At 44.6% G+C, this 23,661-nt stretch overlaps 1 protein-coding gene across 1 annotated transcript in view; it reads left to right on the forward strand.

The window, feature by feature from the left end:
• Positions 1-17,984, forward strand: part of dachs (unconventional myosin-IXb-like dachs) — an 82,761-nt gene extending 64,777 nt beyond the window's left edge. Inside the window, exons 19-24 of the mRNA XM_084603914.1 lie at positions 6,754-6,860; positions 7,888-7,982; positions 8,721-8,969; positions 9,700-9,844; positions 10,559-10,658; positions 13,672-17,984. Coding sequence (XP_084460040.1) covers positions 6,754-6,860; positions 7,888-7,982; positions 8,721-8,969; positions 9,700-9,844; positions 10,559-10,658; positions 13,672-13,871 — 896 coding nt within the window. The 3' untranslated portion in view covers positions 13,872-17,984. The remainder of the gene's footprint in view (positions 1-6,753; positions 6,861-7,887; positions 7,983-8,720; positions 8,970-9,699; positions 9,845-10,558; positions 10,659-13,671) is intronic.
• The last annotated feature ends 5,677 nt before the right edge of the window (positions 17,985-23,661 follow it).

Consider the following 23,661-nt stretch of genomic DNA (forward strand, 5'->3'; position numbering starts at 1 on the left):
TAGCGGAAGACGTTTATAATTTTCTTATTAGCAAAGAGAACCTGAGCACCACCGCTGATGTTATAAAGCATTGTAGAACATTTGAGGCTCTCAAGCTGCGACGAATTACACCTAAATTCAGAAGACTGGCCAATGTCACCTCTGTAGCCAGTGTTGAAGCCTGTCCTTCAGTTTCCATGGCTGATATGATACGAGAGATTGTATGCGAGGAATTGTCAAGATCTAGGGACGCCATCTGTAGTGAAGAATATGTGCGGCAGAGTTGTGCACCGCAGGCAAATGTTGCCGCCCTGTCCACTCCGTGGGCTCAACCTAGCGGCGCTTTGCATATGGACGATCAGCGCAGCTGTACTCAACGTTATGAGCACCAGCCGATGGAAAAGAGGCCCGCCTACTTTGAAAATGTGGTTCGTCAGCAGCGAGAGCCTCGCTACAACCAATGTCGCGACTTTGTTAGTGAGGACTCTTATGCTGATCGCTGGCGCCCTCAACCTGTGTGCTACAGGTGTGGCATTGCAGGGCATATTGCTAGATACTGCCGCCGTCGCTTTCCAACTGTCCAAGATTACCGACTCCACGCGAACATTCACGGACGTCTGCACACCGAACAACAGCGATCCCCGACTATGCCTACTGGGGACTCACACCATTCGACATATTTGCGGAATTCATCTCCTGCATCTGATTGTAGTGTGACGCCGCCACCCCAGCGCCCGCGCAGGTCACCTTCCCCTCGACGTCGTTCTACCCCTCCGCCTCCGGGAAACTAGGGGGCGCGGCCGATGGAGGTGAGGCCGCCGGCGAGTCGATGACGTCCATACCTCTGCCCGTGTTTATGTTAAAGAACAAATTGGAAATGTTTGTTGATGGTGTCAAAACAATGGCTTTTGTGGACACTGGTGCTACAGTATCTGTTATGAGTTTGAGTTTTAAGAACCGTTTAGGTAGAAAAGTAATGTTCAGTGGTGACCGTGCAGTGTTATTCCGTGGTGTCGGTGGTGAACCTTTAGTTCCTCTTGGTGTGTGTGCTTCGGATGTTGTTATTGGCGGCCTCAAGTTTAGAGTAGAATTTGCAGTACTGCCTCGGTCTACGCATGATGTGATTCTTGGGATTGATTTTCTGCGAGAGTGTGGTGCAACTTTAGACTGTGGTACGGGAGAGATTGCTTTGAATCCTTCACTACTTTCGGTTCTTGTGGATGACTCGACACCTGAATTTGGAGCATTTGCTGTGGAAGAAGACAATTGTGCCAGCGTTATCTGCAGCATTCGTGCGTGTTTTCTCTATTCGGAACCAGTGCGAATCTTTTGAGGCTATAGTAGAACCTATGAGATTCACCTGCTCTAAGAAGAGTATCCTTGTGCCTCGTTGCGTCATTCCCGTGACTAAAGGCCGCACTGAGCTATGGACAGTGAACCACTCAGAAGAGCCAACTGTGTTGCCTCGGGGCCTAAAACTCGCCCGTTTCGAGGAAGGCATATCCGATTCCGTCGCGGCGTTAAACAGCTCTGTCACTGAGCAGCAGGTGCGACCAGGCATGGAGGCCCAAGTTACGGCTATGATTAGTAAGTCTCTTTCTACAACTGAGCGTCGTATTCTAGTAGAACTACTACTGAAACACGTGACAGCGCTCGACTTTGCCAAGGATGACTCAATGCCACTGCCTACCAGTCGTATTCATCACATGATCAACACTGGGTCCGCCCCTCCAATACTTCAGAAGCCCTATCGAGTCTCAGCAACTGAACGTAAGGTAATAGATGAGCAAGTTCAAGACATGCTAAAGCGCGGCATTATTCGAGAGTCCTGTAGTCCTTGGGCAGCTCCAATTATCCTTGTTAAAAAGAAAGATGGCACATGGAGGTTTTGTGTTGACTACCGCCGTTTAAATTCAGTCACGAAGAAAGATGTCTACCCGCTTCCACGTATAGATGACGCAATTGACTGCACTCAGCTTCATACTTTTCTTCTATTGACTTGAGATCCGGTTACTGGCAAATCCCCATGCACATTGCAGATAAAGAAAAAACGGCATTCGTAACACCAGACGGACTTTACGAATTTAACGTTATGCCTTTTGGATTATGTAATGCACCTGCCACATTCGAGCGGTTCATGGGTACAATTCTACGTGGACTACAGTGGCAAATTTGTTTATGTTATTTGGATGACGTAGTAATTTTTGGCAAAACATTTAGTGAGCACAACGGCCGTCTGGATATCGTACTTAATTGCATGGAACGAGCCGGTCTTGTACTGAATGCAAAGAAATGTCATTTTGGCGATCGTGAAACAATTGTCCTCGGCCACTTAGTTGACAAAGAAGGTGTTCGACCAGATCCCACGAAAATTGAAGCCGTCAAAAGTTTTACCGTGCCCAAATCAGTAAAAGAGCTGCAGAGATTTTTGGGGCTATGCTCATACTTTCGACGCTTTATACCAAGGTTTGCAGACATCGCTTACCCACTTACGAGTCTACTGCATAAAGATACACCGTTCAATTGGACCAGCGAATGTGACTCAGCTTTCCATCATCTGAAGTTTCTTTTGACCTCGGGCCCCAATCCTCCGCCACTTCTGCCCATCAGCTCCAATTGAAGTACACACTGACGCAAGTGGTATCGGTATCGGCGCTGTACTTATACAACGCTATGGACGCGATCAGCACGTGATAGCGTATGCCAGCCGCTCGTTGAGTAAATGTGAAAGAAATTACACGGTTACGGAGCAAGAATGTCTAGCCGTTGTTTTCGCTGTACAGCGCTTTCGTTCCTATCTGTACGGGAATGCTTTCACGATTGTGACCGACCACCATTCCCTTCGCTGGCTCGTGAGTCTTCGTGACCCCTGTGGGCGGCTCGCTCGATGGGCTTTACGCCTACAAGAGTTTAATTTTACTGTGGTGCATAAAAGCGGCCATAAACACTCAGATGCTGACTGTCTTTCGCGTTTGCCGCTTCAAACGACTGATAATGACTCAGACAATTTCAATTAATATTTGGCTCCAATTTCACAAACCTTCCCTGATCTCCGAGTTTTCCGAACCGAGCAACGCAAAGACAAAACATTAACTTCACTGTTTGATTCCGCCAACGATCTTATGAAGAACACATTTAGCATTCGCGAAGGAGTGCCTTACAAGAAAAATTTCGCCTCTGGGGGAGCACGTATGCTTCTTGTCGTTCCGGAAAGCCTACGTATCACAGTTCTAGAAATGACGCATGATGATGCCACGTCTGGTCACCTGGGAGTGGCCCGAACACTCCACCGCACACAGCAGCGATTTTACTGGCCGAAGATGCGTTCAACGATCAAGCGATATGTAGCCAGCTGTGTGCAATGTCAGCGCTTTAAGCTGTCAACTTCAAGCCCACATGGAAAACTGCAGCCAGTCACACCTCCAACAGCCCCGTTTGAGCAAGTTGGCATTGACCTTCTTGGACCTTTTCCACGGTCCTCTAGAGGAAACCGATGGATTATTGTGTGCGTTGATTATTTAACCCGCTACTGTGAGACAGCCGCGATACCATCCACTACTGCGTCTGAAGTATCAAATTTCTTACTTCGACTCGTCATTCTTCGGCACGGCCCTCCTGCAGTCACCATTAGTAACCGTGGACGCCAATTCACAGCGGACATTGTCGAAGAACTTCTTCGCCTCAGCGCCTGCAGTTTCCGCCACTCCACGCCATATCATCCCCAAACGAACGGTGTGGTAGAACGAACTAATAGGACGCTTACCACCATGTTGGCTATGTACGTCGCTGCAGACCATAAGGACTGGGATGGCGTTCTACCGTTCATTACGCATGCATATAACACAGCGCAACATGAGACAACAGGCTACAGTCCCTTCTACCTTCTCTATGCTCGCACGCCTCGCTGTGCCCTCGACACCATACTGCCATTTTTCATTCATGACGAAGATTCTCTTGCTACCACACTCTGCAGAGCTGAAGAAGCCCGCCAGCTGGCCTGAGTTCGAATTTTAGCTTCGCAAGAACGTTCTAAGAACCGCTACGATGCCCGACACCAACAAGTTTCCTATGCTCCTGGTGACTATGTGTGGTTGTGGACACCTCTCCGTAAGCGTGGTCTTTGTAAAAAACTGCTGTCACACTTGTGGTTTCCTACGTGGACATAAGCCACCAACCACCGCAGGTTCGAGCGTCGCGCGAGCCGAAGCCCCGATCAGCCGTTACCACGCGCACACTGTCACACCGCAGCGCGCACTCAACCTCCACCGGGAGGAGAGCACTTCGCTGCAAGGGCACAAACCTCCAAGTTCACGAAGGAGACGTTTATTGAAACGGCATCCTCCAGCGGCACACACACACACACACACACACACACACACACACACACACACACACACACACACACGCACACACATACAAAATATACAAAACGCACAAGTGACACGGAGTGCACGCCGCAAGCACGCAAGGGCGTGCTGTGATCTCTCTCTCGCAGTGACTAGAGGGTTCCTTTGAGAGAGAGTGGGCAACCACCGCAAGGTACGCCTGTCTCGGATCGTTGGATCACGATCGACAGGCTCGAGTTGCGCTCTCAGGAACCACCCGGAGCAGACGACTCGAGTACACACTGGTCTGCGTGGACAAAGGCCGGCAGACAAGAACAGTAGCGTACGCACCTTACGATGTCTCGGAGGGGTCTCTCCCTGGGCCCCGCTCGGAGGGTCGCGCGAGCGCGGCCCTCGAAGCGGTGCCGTGTTCCCGCCAAAAGGCGCCAATGAGAACAGCCACTGGGACGCCAGGGCGGAGCTGTGGCCCGAACGACAGTGACAAGTCGTCCGAGCCCCTCTCCGCCGCCTCAGGCGGGAGAAAGGGAACGAGGAGAACAACTGGGAAGCGGGCGGCGGCCGCGCAAAGGGCAGCTGCAGCAAGCCCGAATCCCACACACTACACCGGACCGTTTGTTGTGTTAGAACGCATCAATGACCTGAATTACGTCATAGCACGCATAACGGTGAAGTCGACGGTCACGGCAGTCGCAGGTGGTGCATGTAGCCCGCCTCAAGCGATTTCATTCCAGAGGATCTCTGTAACTCGCCCGACAGGCTTCGTCTGCGAGGAGGGAAATGTCACGCGCCTTCGTAAAACGTCGACGGAAAATGAAAAAGAGCAGTCGTGTAGATCGGTGAAGAAGAAGAAAGAGCAAGGGCAGAGGAACGTTTGTACGCTTCGCCGCAGTCCTCTTTGTACAGATCCCTGTAAATAAACCCCCCATGCGTACAAAGCACGTAACAATATTATAAAAATGTATCTGATACAGCCGAGTCGACTTATAGCTTATAACTTATAAAGCTGATGGTCCCGCATATTGTGTTCGTTGCATCTCAAGTTCGTAGTAAGTGGGCTTGCCCTATTACAGCTAAAACGACAATCTCAAGCAAAAGTGGCACTTATTTTTTTGAAAAGTGCACATTTTGTTTTCTCAACAGCAGAACCTAGCAAGCCGCTTTCTAAGCTCTCAAGCTCGCTCATATGCTCCTGGCTGAAATCGTTCCTCCATATGACGCATTTCAGCGACGCGATTAGTGTTTCAGGCAAGTTTAGAGTAATTCCTAAATTATCATAACCAAGTAGTGCATCCACTGGAAGTCCGAGAGCATCAAGGGACAAGAAGTGGAAGCTGTGACAGATTTTCTCTTTTTGAGCTCCAAGATTACCTCGGAAGGAGATTGAAGCCATGAAATTAGGAGACGCCTGCTTCTGGGAAAAAGAGCCATGGCTAGCCTTGACCGCCTAGTAAAGAGCAGAGACATTACACTGCCAACCAAGACCCGTATAACTCGTGCTATGGTCTTTTCAGTTGGGATGTATGGATGCGAGAGTTGGACTGTAAAGAAGGCTGACCGCCGAAGAATTGACGCTTTTGAATTGTGGTGCTGGCGGAGACTCTTGAGAGTTCCTTGGATGGCCAGAAGATCAAATCAGTCGATATTGTTGACTATGAACCCTGACTGCTCATTTGAGGGTCTAATTCTAAAGTTAAAGCTCAGCTACTTTGGTCATCTGATGAGAAGAGAGGAGTCGCTGGAGAAAGATTTGATGTTGGGGGCCGCCGGAGAAGTTGTATGCAACGAACGCGATGGTTAGATGGCATCCTCGAGGTGCTGCAGATGAAGTTATGTGATGTTAGGAGGATAGTGAGAGACCGGAAAGCGTGGCGCTATATGGTCCATAGGGTCACAAAGAGTCGGACACAACTGAACGACTGAACTGAACTGAACTGTGCATCCACGGCCCCAACTTCATCTGAGACGCCGTGTCACAGTGGTACCACATATTTTGACGGTAATTCCACCGTCATTCACAACAAGCGAGTGTTCATTATAGCTGTGCCCATTATACATGAGCCCTACTGTATGTACTAGGCTTGACATCTGGATATTAATTAATTAATTTTTTTATGACCATAAATTGAGGCTTAGTCCTACATAGGCAGTCAGCAAGGTTTTCTGCGTAAGGTTCAAGACTTTTTTTTTTTTTTTGCATGAGCCATTTTGTATGTGAACGCATTAGTAGTATATTAACGAGAGGAATATGGAGCTGCACATCCTCTTTTAACACCCTGGTTAAGAAAAATATACAAGCAAGATCGAAGGGCCATCGCAATTAAAGAAATGATGAACAAAAGATCATATTATGCACAATGGCTGCATTATATGCCATGAGGTTTTGAACCCATGAGGAGCACCCCATTCACCACTCTCACCTGCAACCCAGGTCTACCGCACCGGATGCGCTTCAAGGCCTTCAACATGCGCTACCGTTTGCTGGCTCCTTTCAAGATCCTCAAGAAAACAGAGGACAAGGCTGTGGGCGACTGCAAGGTAGTAGCTGTTCTCTCGCAATTGCTTGTTCCTTCCTTGCTCGGGGTAAAAAATGAGAACAACCTTAATTGTTCAGCACAAAGGATGACATCTCAAAGTATAGAAAAAGTCTGCATGGTTACGACAATAGTATACCACAATGCATTGTGTACCATTTTCTTCAATGCATCGAAGGATTACAGAAGAAAGGGATAGGGATGCATAGACGTGTTTATACTTTAGAGTCTTTAGCATGCTACTTTAGGGCCTGCAATAACAAATTTGCATATTATTAGGACGTTATAGAATGTATAACAGATTCACACATAAGTGTGCATCTTGCGAGATGAGCAACTTGCATGTTGTGAGCTATGCATTCAGCAGTATAGCCAGATTTTTGAAATTTATTTTCAGGATCGCGCAACCATGGACGTGTTCTTAGGTGTATAATTAAAAAATTTTATATACGAAGGTTGTTTTAAGTTCTGCGATTTTCTAAAATATCCATGGCTATTCATGCAGTAATGGCTTACGAGATTCTCTGTTTTAACCAGGTAGCCAAACTTCACCAGGAAGCAATGCATTTCTGCTTACAGAAATATACATTGCACATGCTGGCGACTAAATTTTTGCACATAGAACATCTGGGCAGGCACTCACCTCCTCAGCATGAAACTGCAGCTGCTAGCTTTTGATCAACTGGGAGCCATATTAGACCTTTCTTAAAGGAGGTCCAACCAATTTGGAGTCCATGTATTCTTGCCATAAGAGAGTTTTGTGATACAACCAAATGGTTTGGTTACGCACTGAGCAAACTGTTTTCCTTAGTATTTTGATAGCCCAGCAAGTTTCTGTTAGTTTCATTCCTTTTTTGTTACCTTTGCTCAAAACTATTTCAAAGAAGTGACTCAAATTTCTTAAGAGATATATATCTTTTGAAGTCCTTGCCACACTTATCAAGGAACCTTGGTTGTCAGGGTACTGTTCTAATCTTCGGTTTTCGGAAATAAAACTATGCTAATCTGCGACTGGAACACGCTCTCTGCAGCTCATCCTGGAGTATTTCAGCCAAGCGATCGAGAACATCAAGCTCTCCAATGCAGCCGTCAACTGGGCCTTGGGCAAGAGGCACATCTTCCTCAGGTACGCTTCCCATCTACTGGTAAATTTTATCGCGATGAAGTTCTTATCAGCTTGTTGTTACGTGATATGTCAATACCTGAGGGCATGCCGTAATGCGTAATGGTTAATCCTGTGATAAATCCATGTTCCCACGCAAACAGAAAATCTCAAATCATAGTCGTGAGTGCTTACCACTTTATCAAGCAAAAAGCCAAGAGTTAGCCGCCAAGCCTGCTGTTCACGTACATATTGTGTATTGGCATTTTTTGCATTAGAAGCATGACACAGGTATATACATTTGTCTGCTTGCAGGCAAAGGTAAGAAGCATGGATGTCTTCATGAATGAATTTCCCTCCTTAATGGTACTCTTCTGGCAGCCTACCTCACCACTCAACACATTATCTTAGTACAGACAGGCTTCATTAATATGGACACTTAGGTTCCCAAGCAAAACTGTCCATAAAACAAGTCATCCTTCCGTAATAACGAACTGCAAAACATTTCCCTCTTGTTCATTTTTCGGACAGCGAGTTTCCATACTAATCGAGGCATATATTATATACTGAAAAATTTTAGTCACCAAGAAATTGTCTGTAATTCGAGTCATCCATATATTAATGAAGCGTTGTGTCAGTGAGTTAACACTGTGATTGGTAGCACTGTGATTCTTCTGGTGGGTTGAAGTTTATCAGTTCAGTGATTTTATCTACTGGTGTCCAGTAAAGTGGCTCACATCAGTTTGTCCTCTCGTTTCACAGTGAGAACGCGCGGCAACAGCTGGAGCTTCTTCGCGAGGCGCGACGCCACACGGCCGCCGTGCTGATTCAGGCAGTGTGGCGCGGCTGGCACCAGCGGCTTCGGTGGCCCAGCCTCCGACGAAGCCTTCAGCTGCATGGGAGGGCACCGCGGGCGGCCAACATGAGGCATGTACACGCACTTGCCACCCTCTCTTCCCTCTCCCTGCAGCCCACTGCACGAGAAGACCCACAGCACCGGGAGTCCAGATTGTAAGAATTCGTGCCGCTCGTGGTGCATTTTAAAGCCTGGTTTTCAGTCTACATTGACACACATTCTTCACCTTGAGATTTAAGAACAAATGAATCCTGGGACACTGCAGCTGTATTGCACTCTGTGGCACGGAAGGTAATCTGCTGAAGAAAAGCTGGAGGCCTTGGCACTCCCTCTGTCAGTTGTGCGATTCACCATTAGAAGTTTAGCAGCTGCACTTCTTGGGGATGTCAGCCACATTTGAATGGAGCATTATTAGTGCAATGGTTAACACTGTGTGGGCAGGAATGAAGTGACAGGCAAACTAAACTTATTTAATAGCCTCAGTTGCTTATGCGCCAATAAACCCAGCACAACATAAACCTATTTAGTTGACTGAGATGCAACAATTACTTTCTCTTGGAATCCACGTCACCACTTAGCAGAAGGTCTGTTCAAACGGATGGAATGGATTATCAGGAAGGTAAATAAATGCAGCACAATAGAAGTGCAAATGAGATTGGGAAAATGGCGCGAGAAAGGTACCGCAGCTGAAGCTGATGATGAACAGAGATGGCAGAGAAAATTGAACCAAAGTAAAAAAAAAAAAAAAAAAATACAAAAATGAGTAGTGAACACATAGGACATGACAAAAACCAGTCGAGCAACTTTTTTCCGTGTAACTAGTTGCTGTGTGTATTATGCATGTGGCAAGGAATATCATGCAACGAGAGTTCCACTTTAATGCAGGACCCAGCCAGCAGTCCCACCGGCAGGGGTCGGCGTCCAGGGCCGACCACGACCTCAGCCAATCTCAGGGACACCTCCGCCGGAGATGGAGAGGTGTGACAATAAGACCATCCAGCAGACCTGCTCCTTATTTGGCCTGGACCTGGTACGTGATGTGGTCACCTTGCAAAACAGCAGCACATATGCAAACCTGCTTGCATAGCTCACAAGCGTTCGTCACAGGTTGCAGTTAACACTTTTTTCTCGGGACACTGTGCAGTTGACAGTGTCTTGAAGTGAAGAATTGTGCTGCAGCCTAAAAATGGCATAGGCTTTTCTTTGGTGTTTCCAACAGTTTGATGCTGCACTGCATTGTGCTATGGTGTATTATACTGACACCCACTTTGCCATCACTGTCTTACTGCAAGTCATGCCAAGTACTAGCTCCTGGCTCTGAAGTGGAGATGGATGCAAATACTTTTCCTCTGCCTTATAAGCTTCAGCATCTATCCTGCATTCAGATTCTACAGACGGGTGAATTTTATAGTGCATGAGCGTTAACTGGCTTGACGAATATACAACACTAGCCTGTTGATATTGATAGGCTAAATCACCCAGAATAAGTATGAGTGGCGGAATCCGTTATATTGTTTTACTTCATAATTATGATTCTGCACAGGCAGTACCATATAGCCCTGAAAATGAAATGTACGATAATCTAAAAGGCGGGCAAGACAGTGAGCTTTTCACCGTCGTAGCTTCACGTCCCTCTTTGCCGTTAAGCTCTGATAACGAGCGAACTTAGTTAACAGTGCCAACAATTGTTAAGTCCAAAGCTTTTCCTTACTTGATCGTAAGCTTTTTTTTTTGTTTTGTTTAGGAGCGGCCGCCACCTGTGCCGCCAAGTCGTCCATACACCGTCAGTGGTAACACAAAGCTGGGCTACCCACAGACCCGAGTGATGAAAATGAGCTACCCAGGTGAGTGCGCCATTCTACCATAGGGCACTGAATCAGTGTCATGTTTTGATCATGATGCAGTCCAGACCACAAAGACCCCGCACACAGCGTTGTGGCCACATCTCCATAGCAAATAATAGGATGAACATATTAGCAACTTCAAGCTCCCTTTAATGCACTCGGCAACGACTTGTCTTAAGGCGAAAGCCTTTTACGGCTCATGACTCACTAGCGTGTCCATGCCGACATGTCCGGCATGCGTGACCCACCGGCATGTGCATGCATCCGTGGCAGCTGTCAATCATCTTCGGAAGGATTAAGATGGTTTCAGTACTAATAGGTAATCAATGAATGATGTAATAGTAGGTGCGTGGACATTAGTTAACAATAATGAGTTAATTAGTCAATTATAACCAGTAAATTAGCCAAAGCTAATTAGATGGCAATAATTAGTTAGTTAACCAATGATAATTGGTCAATCAGTAAGCTTTGTGACGTTTTAAATGCACGCGCTACGCATTCAGTGTCCTCGTGCGCAAACCTCATCCGACACCCAGTAGCCACCACAACTGCACAAGCACAGCGACATCACAAGTGTGCAATGGGATTTCGCCTCTGGGCACTTTAGATAGTCAGAGAGCCCCCTGAATATTTAGCAATGAAGGGAACACTATGGGACAGAGCACCCACAACTGTGTCACTTGAACAAACAGTTTGGCTGTAGGACGATGCGCCTGGCGCCATCTATAGAGGCTTCCTACAACAAGACGTGCCTTGAGGAATTCCTGTCATGAAAAAAATTAATTTTGCTGTGGCTTTCTAGTGCTGAAAATTGGCAGTTATGCTAAGAATGTGCTCCAGAGGATAAATACTGCTGCTGTGCTCTGTTTCAAAAGAAAATTGATACCTGTCGCAGGGAACAATAATCTGCTGCTAAGGACAAGGGGGCATATTCTGTCTGTGAGTGTTTGACTGTATTGCGGAAAAAAAATTCACTGGGTAAATCATGATCATGCATACATTTACTTTCGAAATTTTTTTTTTTTTTTCAACTGAACTCTACAGTGTGGAACCTTTATGCACTGATATTTGAAGGCTTGACTGAGGCAAGATAACTAGCAACAGTGAATTCTCATGGACTTGAACACAAATCTTCATAAATCTTTAAATATAGCAGGAACAGTGATGTTCTTGAATCTGATGTTCATAGAAAAAGTTACAGGATGAATGTTCAAGTAATACTCTTGTTTGGGCGAGTGGGTTCACAGGCACTCATACGACGTGTACAGAGCACATGTACATGGAGCGGAGCGCTTCGTATATGTCATATGCGTGCCTTTTTGTGTCCCGTCTTCTTCGCGCAAGTTTACGTAACCTTTCAAGGATTAATGTGCACAACAAGACGTATTTTCGCCCAATAATGCGCTCAAGCAACCCGAAGTATGCCAAGGTATCACAGGACATACATATTCTATCTTTTAATAACAGTGCCATGCAACTGAGTTGCATTGCGGAGATGGAATAATTCTTTTTTTTTCTTCTGAGAACATGTGTCCTGTAAAGCTTTGCAGTAATAGTAGATTACGATACAGCTTAGCGCTTAAACACACAGACAGAGCGGAGAAAACAGAAAAGACGACAATGCAGGAGCGTGTGTCATCATATTTTCTGTTTTCTCTGCTCTGTTTGTGTGTTTAAGCACTGTCAACCACGGACCAACACCAACTAGCCCAACAGCTTGTTCTATTCAAGTTCCTAAACATTCTCTTTGAAAGCTGCTAGTTTCGCTTCTGGTAACTGTATAGGCATTTTTGCCTTGAGGGCTGTACTCACTACGTTGCTTACGCACATTCATGATGTATACAGTCCTGGCCAAGAGTATTTGGGCGCTTGACATGACTAAATTGTTACTGCTGCTCATGGCAGACTTTTTGCAGCATTTGAAGTGCTCTAAAGCACTTCGAAGGAGCAACGTGCAATTTATAATAAAGGTTCCCGATTCAGAAGAATCAGGGAAGCAGACCCCAGAAAAAAATTTGTTATACTGTTTTTAGTTTAATTAAACTGAGTCGACATGTGAAAGCACGTGTTCAGTCTTGTTTGCTTTGCGTTTAGAACGTGATAAAGATGCACAAAGCAAAAGAGCGGCATTAAAACGCATAGGGTATAATGATCTGCAGCGATAGCTACGAGGTTCCGTACTCGCTTCCCACGAGAACTTTCTGGGATCGAATTCGCTCTGGTGGGGTTTTTCTTTCGCTTGACTGTTGCTATGCGAGGCTCACAAGGTCATCACTTCAAGGACAAGGAACACACAAACCAGAGTTTGGATTTAGTACCGTGCAGAGCAGTGTTTTTGCACTAAAGCTTCTGTTACCCAAAAAATGGCTCATTCCCTTTTGATGAAGGTTGCACTGACACCTTACTTTCTGGAGAGCCTTTGCTCTGCGACTAGTATGTAAAACCCTGTCACAAGAGACAGTCAAGGGACCCAAAAAAGATGCCTCTTGTAACCAAAAATTCTTACCAACTCGTATGTCCGGCAGTTTAGATTCCCTTAGCTAAATTCTGCTCCATATCAGAGTCCTTTTCTGTTGCAGTATGTCAGGAACCGAGGAATGCCTCCTTTTGACTGGGAAGTAAAAATATTCCTGTTGTTTCAGTCACACAGGAATGTGATGCCAGTGGCTGAATTAACAGGGACATTTTGACTTCCCAGTCATGAGGAGGCACGAAAATCTAAACTGCCGCACAGGCGAGTTGGTACAAGTCAGCTGCATTGCATGAGTGTACCTGGTTTAATTGTGTATCTTCTAAACAGTGAAGAAGTTAAGAAGTTACTTCAGGTACCTGAAAAAGTTGTCCTTTGTAACCGAGTGCCTCTTGTAACCATGTCTCTTGTATGCAATGTTGTTAACATGGCAAACACAGGGAAACCAACCAAACAATTTTCAGATGTCTCTTGTAACCATATCTCTTGTAATGAGATTTAACTGTAAACCTGGGACACGTGCTCTTTTTTATGTCTTTCCAGAAGAGTCTGCAGGGGAGGTGAAGCTCCCCAAGAGTGAAACCGTGGTGGTTGTGGGCGCGTCGCCGAGGCGCGGTCACCTACTGGTCGAATATAAGGGACAAACATACCACGTGCCATACCAGTTCCTCGAGCTGAAGCCATCTCATCCTAGTAGTCCAGCCGCGACCACTGGCCCACCCGCATCTGGAGTCAATATATGAGGATGTGTGCGTGCTTCTTTTTTTTTCGAGTGTCCAGTGCCCACCATTGTGCTACACATCCGAAAGCCCATCAACTTTATGCTCGCCGACTACTCCAATGCCAGGATGTTCTGGTCTCAGGAGTGCAGAACCAAAATGAACCGTTGTTCGCTTGCTCTCATTTTGCTCATGAAAGCCTCTGAGCTGAAGCATAGACTCATTGCTTGGGAGACCCAGCGGTTATAAGAACTGTGTAAATGTCCCCACAACTTTGGCCTCGCTTCAACAGAGTTGCTCATTCCTGACTGGCGCTCAATTGGTGCACACATGCACAAGTGCTGATTGCAGTGTCCAATTTCTGCGCTTGTTTTTTGCTGTCAAACCAGAAGTTGGATTTGTCCGGCGTTTCCAAGGGGATCAAGCTGCTCTGGAGCAAGGGACCTGGACTGGTTCCAACGCCCTGCTGAAACCAAGACCGCTGCTTTGGAGAGATTCACAACACTCCTATACTCTCAATACATTGAAAAGTTTCTGCTTTGGGGCTTCTCTCTTAGCAGCAGAATCTCGGTTTTACTTGCTGCCTTTGAGGTCCAGTCTATTATAATAACCCTAAAAGATGGTCACTGATTCCAGAGTGGTAATGTGGAAAGTGCATCAGAGATGCAACAAATGCATTCAACCTCATGTTCTAGCTACATAACGGATCAGCAAGCTTGCACGTTTATTAGCGCCATATCTGGCGGGAACACACTACAGGTCAAATTGGAGTGCTGTATCAGGCATGTCAGCACAAGTGACGGTGTGTGCAGATATTTCAACACCACCAATCAACGACCGAGTTGAAGAGATGCGAACATTTTTCTTGCTCGCCGGCTGAAGTTGATGGATCAAGACAGTTATGCAGCCTACAAATGCATATCACTTGGCGGCAACCAGCACAATTCAACCGTCGTGCCCTGAAAGTGCCTCCTATCTCGTCGACAGTTCATCTTTTCTGACAAATCAGGTGGAGTCAATCGTGTTGTGGTGTTTTGCGCAGAGACATTCCAGGTGCTTGTCTCACAGTGTTGACTCCAGATCAGAACTGCCATTTCACTGCTTGTGTGCGAAGTGAGACCGAGCTACTACCACCTTGATGTGGATTATATCCAAGTGGCATTTACTAACACTGGGTTGTTGAAGAGGGTCTGTGAACAGCAAATAGACAGCTAAGTGCCAGCCACCTGTGTTTCTTTGTGCCAAGCTCAAGTAGCCTGTGACCTGGATTCACATGGCTCATATATGCATGCAAAGAGTGCAACATAAGAATCAGAGTGCAATTCAGTAAGGGATAATGCACCGGATGCTCCAGACCTGCCATCGCAACCATGAAGGATTCAAAGCTCCAGTGGAAGCATGGCCATCCATAAAAATATTGTATATATAGTTGTGTGTCCGAGAGGCAGCAGCAATGCATTTTTTCATGCCCTGTGGTGGGCACACAATCAACATTGTTTTTGCTCCTGCAGAGCTGTACATACATTTCTGGCCTCTTAACGTTACTAACAGCTAGAATTAACTCTTACTTTGTACACAGTTTGTGCTTTTACTCCTACTTACACTGCAGAATGATGAAAAACCAGCTGTAGTCAGCTCTGAAAGATAAGTGGCTAGCTACCTGTTGCAGGTATGCGCTAAGCCTAACTGCTAGGCCTAACCACTAAGCCTAAAAGGCTGCCAAACTAGGCGTGGAGATTGCACTTGGCATGACTTAGGCATGAAAGGTGTTGGGAGGAGGACAGGCATTTTAAAGTCTACGATTAGCAGAAGAGTAAATGGTAAAACTGAGCCACACTGAGTTATTCTTGTTTCTTTTAGGTCAGGTGATGAAAGTGACACTAACAAGCAGTTGCAGGCAACTACTTTGTAGCAAGTGCTGCCTATTTAAATGCTGTCTTGGTGGTATCCTGGTGCATGATTCTGTATTACCATGCCCATATCATGTCGTGCGGTGTGTGCATGTAGTTTTTTCCTGTTTGGTAACAGTGAGAAATGAAATACTCAGGTTTTTCCTGCTCCCACAGGAGTTTCACACAATGCTAACTGCTTTTTGTTCCAACAGAAAAATGTAGGCTTTCTGACTGGTGACCCAGCTGTTGAATGAAGCACCGTTGCTGTTGCAATAACTTGCACTGATAAAGTTTCACAAGTAGGCTGTTGCAGGCACCGGATTACAAGAGTGCACTACAGTTGACTTTTTAGCATTTTTGGTAACAGATGCCACTAGAGAGTGGCACTCTGGCCGCAGTTCGCGCATTGTCAGCTTTACTGCTTAGCCTATTCCAAAGCCTTAAGAGAGCTAGTTAGTCTGATCAGCAATGAGAAAATGAGTTGTGTCCTCTGCCCTCAGTTGAAACAGGATTCAGCCACTATGTAGTTTTGCAGAATGATGCTCAACAATGCCATCTGCTGGAATCCGATTCCTGTGTGTGTTCTGTTCTTCATGTGCAGTTTAACAGTGTTTGCCATGGTACCAATGTTGTTTTTTTCTGTGGTTGCATACTCTGTTCCTTTACTGCAGTCTATACGTATCAAATCATGTGCAGAATATGTGATGGGAGTGCCAAAATATGTGTCGAGTTTTACAAGAAGCGAAACCATGTTCCTGTTCACTAATGCAGTTCGCTACACATTGTTGGCACACTACTTATTTAACAGTCCACCGTCTGTGATGTTGCGTCTTGTCTTTCATGCACTGTCAGTGTTGTAAAAGATGTTCCTCGTCATCTTTTCACTGTAGTTCTGTGTGAAGCTAATCGTTCCGTCCATGCAGCTGCAACTAATGCACTAACATGACGTTTTACGTCTCGCTATGCTGCCACAGCATCAAGCCTAAATTCTATTCCTTGCCACGTGTTGAGATATTACTCGAATTTCTTAGACAACAGATCTGAGCAGACCATTAATCCTTTAGCCTTTACTAATCAGGGACCATATAATGGCTATGTCAGTAAGCAAATTAGGCGATGCAATAAGGGAATTCCATAAAACTATGACCATTCACAGTCAGTTTTTCATAGTTCCTGTCACTCAAAGGCTTAAAAAAAATAAAGCTTCTGTTCAGGTGGTTAACATTTAACACCATTTCAGGATATTTTTCAAAGGTGTGTTAATGACATAAACTGCAAGAGTTTTATAAATGCACCTTTCTTTCTCCACTACAATATAGTGTAAACTAACAGAAAACAATCGTGGAGATCGTGAGCCCAACAGAAGATGATTGATTATGCGTCAGCATTTTTTAAAGCACTTAAATAGCCTTAACATAACATTTCTTTAGCGTGCTGAAAATGGATAAGTTAAGGTAAGAGATACTGGGAGACCCGAGGCCAGCCAAATTTAAGTAGAGTTTATGTCGCTGCCAGTTTCATTGAGCCTGTTTCTAAAGAACACTGAAGCAGTGTCACTTTGGACAATTCCTTCTCGAAGAAATTGCACCAGGCAGTTTCTCTTAGTACTCCCTGCTCCAAACATTGCAGTTTCAGGTCCTGAATGGCACTGGGCATGGTTAATGGTTAAACAATGTTTCAGCTGAAACAGCAGTTGCCTTCAACGACTTTGACTTCGCCTCTCATAGTGACTCTAGAAATAATGGCCGTTGCCTAAACTCTACAGCATGCTTTGCATTAGCGATGTAGCCAGTCACGCAAGACGAAGTTCCTCAATAAATCAATGCCAGCAAAGGCCTGCCTCAAAGTAAAAAGCAGGTCATGCGCAAACATATCTTCCTCTGCCATTTGTACATATATTGAGTGTCTGTCCCAATCTGAGCTGCCTGACTGAATGAACGGGTATAGTTACCATAATATGTGGATTGCGTGTCCCCACTGTTGATCCATACAAGAGGGTGACTTGTGCTAACATTGTGTGTGTGTGCCTCAATAAACTGCAGATAAACAACCTGTGGGCATTGTTTCTTTGCTGCCTAGGCATGATAAGGTAAGAGGCTATGGTCAGACATATGGCTAACACTCGAGTAATAGTTACAGCTCACAGCAGAGCTCAGCACTGAGAGCGTACTGCGTACTCAGGGCATTATGGTTCAAGTCCACTCTCAGTTGACAAAAACATGAAATATGAAGGCTATTGGATTATCATGGAAGTGGAAGTTTGGCATATGCGTTATAAAGAAGAGCACTACAATAATGGATCACTGGGATAAACGAAACTACACACAATGCGCTCGTCCAGCAAGTAAGGTATGTGCCTCAACCATACACAGGTTTTTTACAAAATGTATACCAAATAAAGAATTGCATTTCTACCATACATTGACATGTAATCCTCACCGGACTGACACCACCTCAGGCAATTGCTCTGCCTTGTTGTTTGAAAGGAAAAAATTTACAGGTTGTACTCCTTATGAATGCTGCATTTTCTTTGGGGAGCTACTGAGATGAAACCTTAGAGGATAATTCCACTTGATTTTAATTGCAGTTGCTGAAAAATAGATGCTCCAAGCTAAGCCATTTTCTTTTTATTTCTTGCATGCTGTTAGCTTTGTGCACTGTCAGGATGTCTGGAGACCTGGAAAGCCTGCAACTGTCAGAAAAATCTTGAACTGGGAAAATGTCGGGGACGGCATCAGAAAGTTAATGAAATAGAGGGGGAAGAGGACTGACTGAAATTAAGAAGACGGTCTATAGACATTTGCGATGGCACAGTGAATGTCCAGCATATGTAGTCCGTGCATACTGCCACGATATTTATTTTTTTGCTTCACACATGTGTAAGGCACATCATCTTGGTCATCTAGTTTGATTTTACCTGTCTGTAACAATCCACAAAGCCAGCACTGCATACGCCACGTACAGGCAAGGCTAGGGAAATGTGGGGCACATAATGGGCATATTAATAGAAACCAACAACCATCCAGCAAGAAAAGCATAGGGAACTTGTTCGTTATTTCAATTTGTGGCGTTGATAGGTAGAAGGATAATAGATTACAAAGTAAAAACAACCAAATGTCACTAGAGGGATCCAAACCCATGACCATTTGTATATCGTGCTTAGTACTCCACCAACTGGGCTCTGGTGACTGCTGTCTAATCTTTTACTTTCATAGGTATTTACACTGTGCACTGGTTCAAGCAGTCGTGCGCCAAGCTGTGCAACAGTCGGTTTCTCACCAAGTTAAGGCTGATGCTGGTTAAGAAACAGCTGTACATTAAAAAGTATTTTCCTCACAAAAAGCTAGAACCGGAAGAGAGCATAGGTAATTTTTGCTTTTAAGTTTACGTCTTTATGCTCGGAGGCAAAAGCAGGCAGCCACCCTTAATAAAGAGACGCAGAGAACAGCTCCACTTACTTTTCCTCATAGGTAAAAATTGACTATGACGAGAGAACTGGATATAACAGTGGAGTATATTTTTTTTCTCGCACTTGATTCAAATTTGCGACATCAAGGCTGAAAATGACTCCATAGTAACTATTTAACGGTGAATGGCAGTAGACTATTCTCGGAGAATGCATGCATTGAAAACAGCGTTGCTGCATTGCAACTTGCTTGTGACAGCTGCTTGCGGTGTCGCCTTGTGTTCCATTTCTCAACAGCTTGTAGCCTATACAAGCTCTGAATTAGGGGCAAGCAGCGCTTTTAGCCGATTCATATTGATACATGCCAATTTCAGTTTGTTTCCCATGTCCCTGCATAGCCTTCGAAGAGAAGATTAGCTTCAAAAATCAGCTAAATGATGAGAATCCCTTAAGGGAAAAAAAGCTCTGTAAAACAGGTACATCTTTTTTCACCGTGGGTTGCAAGAGCTCTTTTTATCTCCTGCAATGCACAGGCGTACTGTGCAAGCTTTTGTTGGGCAGAAAATATGACAGGCACACCATGTCAATTCACTACCTTTTTGCCTTGGCAGTGAATAAAGCCAGATTAAAGTGTCGGTCTTACTTGTGTTTTGTCTCAGTTTGGCCCTATTAATTTATTCCTCAAACAGTATACACCATCTATCCCAAATGAACGTTCTTTTAGATGTTTTGATATTTATGTATTTTGATTTTTTCCCATTTTCAATGTTGTTTATATTTTCAGCTTGAAGGAGTGAGAATAAATAGAGCTTTGGCTGGTCTAAATGAACTCCTGTGGAATGCCAGTTTTCATCGTAATGTTGGCCAGTTATTTTCTTTTAAAACATGGCTGGATGTCATCTTGAATACGCTTTCATCGGATCGCACCCGTAATCGATGTTGCTATGGAAAATATTTCTAATACACTTATCGTGTTCTCTACTGAAATTACTCAATTCCCGCTGTATATTCTGGCTCTGCGTAGTTCTTGCAAAGCGTTCTTACATTACAATGTGTTTTGTAAATTAGTGGTAATTTGGCTGTTCGGTATAGCCTATATAGTTATTACCATATCTTTCATCCACAGCAGGTAAAACTTTGATGATGTGGAGAAAACTGCCTCATACTACGTGTTATCGTTCCCTTCAAAACAGACAAGATATGCCAGTTCAAGTGAGTCGTGTCATCGCTAGACGTCACGACAATTGGAATGACTACCCTAAGTCACGTAAAGTATAGCACGGCCGCTAGATGATCGTGTTGCATCGCAATAAAGGCTTCGTGCTGGCGGTTGTTGTCATTACTACTGAGTTCACCTGAAGTCCTACCGGTACAGTGCACTGGTCCACCACCTGTCTCTATGAGAAGGGCATTCTGCAGATATTGTTGGAAACCGGAGATGCCAAATACATCATAAACAAAAAGCGAGGCCCTCGCCATTTTTTAGCGAAGCACGCAGGCAAGGTACATTACATATCAGTTACCAACAGATGCCTTCAGAAGGCATACACTTTTAATTTCATGCAACGAAGCAGGTGACGCCACAGAGATTATCTGTTCTTAGTTTGTATTGAAAATAATAATGGTCAGAATAATAAATTGTATAATCTTGATAGTCTTGTATTTCAAAACGTTTGAATGTGCCCCTCCTGCTAGGACCATGCATGATCCGCAGTATTTCAAATAAATAAATAAAAAATATGAGCTGCAACAATGGAACACTATTGGATAAAGATAGCCTAGAGTTGTTCAACTCCTGTGCAAAAGATATTGCTAATTAACCTCTCATGGTAAAGTGTTGCAAATTCGCAACAATTTATTTATCTGCAATGGCTGCAGTGTCCTAAAGTATTATTGCAAGGAGAAAAAAATAAACGTTGTTTGCACAAGGTTGATGTAAGGAAAGGAAACGAAGAGAAAAATATAGGATGGCGGCTGCGTTTCGATGGAGACGAAACGAACAGGCGTCTGTGTGCTGTGCGATGTCAGCACATGTTAAAAATCCCCAGGTGGTCGAAATTTCTTCGTAGCCCTCCACTATCGCTCCTCTTTCTCTCGCATTCCACTTTCACTCCCACCTTCCTCCTTTCCCTTGCAGCGTGGTTCAGGTGCCCACAGAAACAAGTGTGACAGATACTGCGCTTTTCCCTTCCTATGAACCAATTATTATTATTATTATTATTTTTATAAAACACTGAAGGGAACGAACAAGCAAACCAACGAAGGCATTCAGTCATTTTCTGTGGCAGTTAATAAACCTTTGCAACCTCCTGAACTAAGCTGGAATGCAGGGAGAACAAATGCTGGTTTTTAACAATATCAATAGATACCCAGCAATCACATAACCTTGCAGCACTTCTGACACCTAGAAATATTCTACCCACCATTGTTTAGATGGATAAAATGCTGCATCCAATTTCATCATCAACAAAGGAATCTGCTAAGCTGATGAGTTGCAAGAAAAAAGACTATTTAGTTAATTTGCTTCTATACAACATTCTTTAAAAAATGGTGTTGTTGTAATGGTGCTGGATAAGAATATGGTCTCATCCTTGCAACAACAGGCTATAAGGCAATGTTTCAAGGTGTTTTGTCCTGAATGGACATACAAAACCAGAAATCATGTTAGATTGGCTAACTAAGCATTGTTCATGCTTCTGGATGACCCCAAAGATGATGTCGGAGACAATAGAAAAAACAGCTATCCTAGAAACAGTGAAAGCAAGTCATACTAAAATCCTGCTCACGAGGAAGATATGCTGCTGACAGAGAAGGGCATCATCTCGGAAGCATCTGAGATCGAATTCCAGAGCTGAAATCTGGCTGGTGATGAAAAGACGAAGAGAACAGGCAAGGAAGATTAGGAAGGCAAAGAAGCTTTTGTCAGTGGAGTAGATGGCCTGCTAGTAAATGGTACAACAGCCAAGTCAAGAACGCCTACCGCCGATTGGCCTTTAGCTTTATTGACACAGTCCTGGTAAATGGCTGTTGGAGAGCTAACAAATGCGCCAACTTCATCATCTCGCATTCAAGTCTTGTACTTCATGCAGGCCTTGTTTAGAAAGCAGTGACTTGGTTAGGAAAAGAGGCTGACTATTATTTCCAATTCAAACTAAGCTTGAGGTGTTATACAGCAAAGTATATTGAAATTAAATAATTCAACATGACGGTACAGGACATTAGCCAGCTGTAAGTGGGAAACAGAACTGCTACAAGCCTGGGTGTCTATGAGGGGTGGGGGCAAGTAGGAGGCTTTGCCTGGCTAGGATTTAGGATAACAAATTCTTTGCATGCAGTAGCAAAAAAACTGCACAACACAATTAACAGACTCAAGCCCCGCATATCTGTGTGACACACCATTCGGCATAGCGAGCCAACTTTAAAAGTTGCAAGCTATGGCTAACACTACAAGTCACATAAGGGCAGTGAAAGAAATAGAGGCTATACAGATGTTGAAAACAGCAAAATATTCTTAGATATTTATGTGCTCTTACATCAGAGGTAGAGTTCTGACATAAATTGCCAGTTATATCCAGCAAAAAATGTAGACTGCTGCACTTGGGAAGGACAGAGAGTAACAGCTTTCCGTGGCATCGCATCTAATTGTAGACCCTCCTTGCTCTCCATAACAATATTTCGACCACCCCAAACCCTCAACCCAACCCATAAATCGACACCTCAAAAAAGCTTGTTCGTGCTGCTTTGATAGCCAAAGACAGGCAAGTAGTATCCTTGTTGTGAGAGCCATTTCAATGGGACTAGTACAGAAATCTATAGTTATGGTCCAAGTTAAACAAACAAACAAAAAAAAACCTATTTAATTACAGAAATCTATAGTTATGGTCCAAGTTAAACAAACAAACAAACAAACAAAAAAAAAACCTATTTAATTACCTGTAATAGTACCTCCTTGTGGTTGCTTACCACCTCACCCTCCCTCACCTCAACCTCCACAACCCTTTATAATGTGGGATTCACACTCCACTCACTCCTTTGGAGCGGGGTGTTGTGTAGACATAATCAAAACGAGACACCTTCTGGCACATTGCAGAGGCACCAAAGTACCCTCAGGAGTGAATAACTGTTTTACAGCCAGCACAAAAGCTCCCCCAGTTAGGTTGGGGGTTAGTGACGTTTTCTTTTGTTTGCCAACTTCATGGCGCACGCTTCATGGGAACTGCTGATTGTGGTTGGCAGCCAGTGGCTAGCGGTAGTAGCATGTGCCATTGACCATGGCAAAGCTGATAATGAGTTACAAAGCCACGCTTCTTTTCTTATCCACGAGCTTTTGAAAAGTATTCACTATTCTGGCATGTCAGAGCAATAAAACAAGTTTGAGGATATTGATGTGGGAAGACACCGTAAAGTGGATGGCCAAACGCTTCCCTCCCTGTATGTGGGACACAGTAGTAGTAATGCATTTTGTATTGAAATGAACAAAATAGCTGTCATCCTGTATCGCCACAAGCAGTCTTCC

Source organism: Amblyomma maculatum, chromosome 5, assembly GCF_055883805.1.
Source record: "Amblyomma maculatum isolate TAMU_Amacu chromosome 5, ASM5588380v1, whole genome shotgun sequence".
Classification (NCBI taxonomy): Eukaryota; Metazoa; Arthropoda; class Arachnida; order Ixodida; family Ixodidae; genus Amblyomma; species Amblyomma maculatum.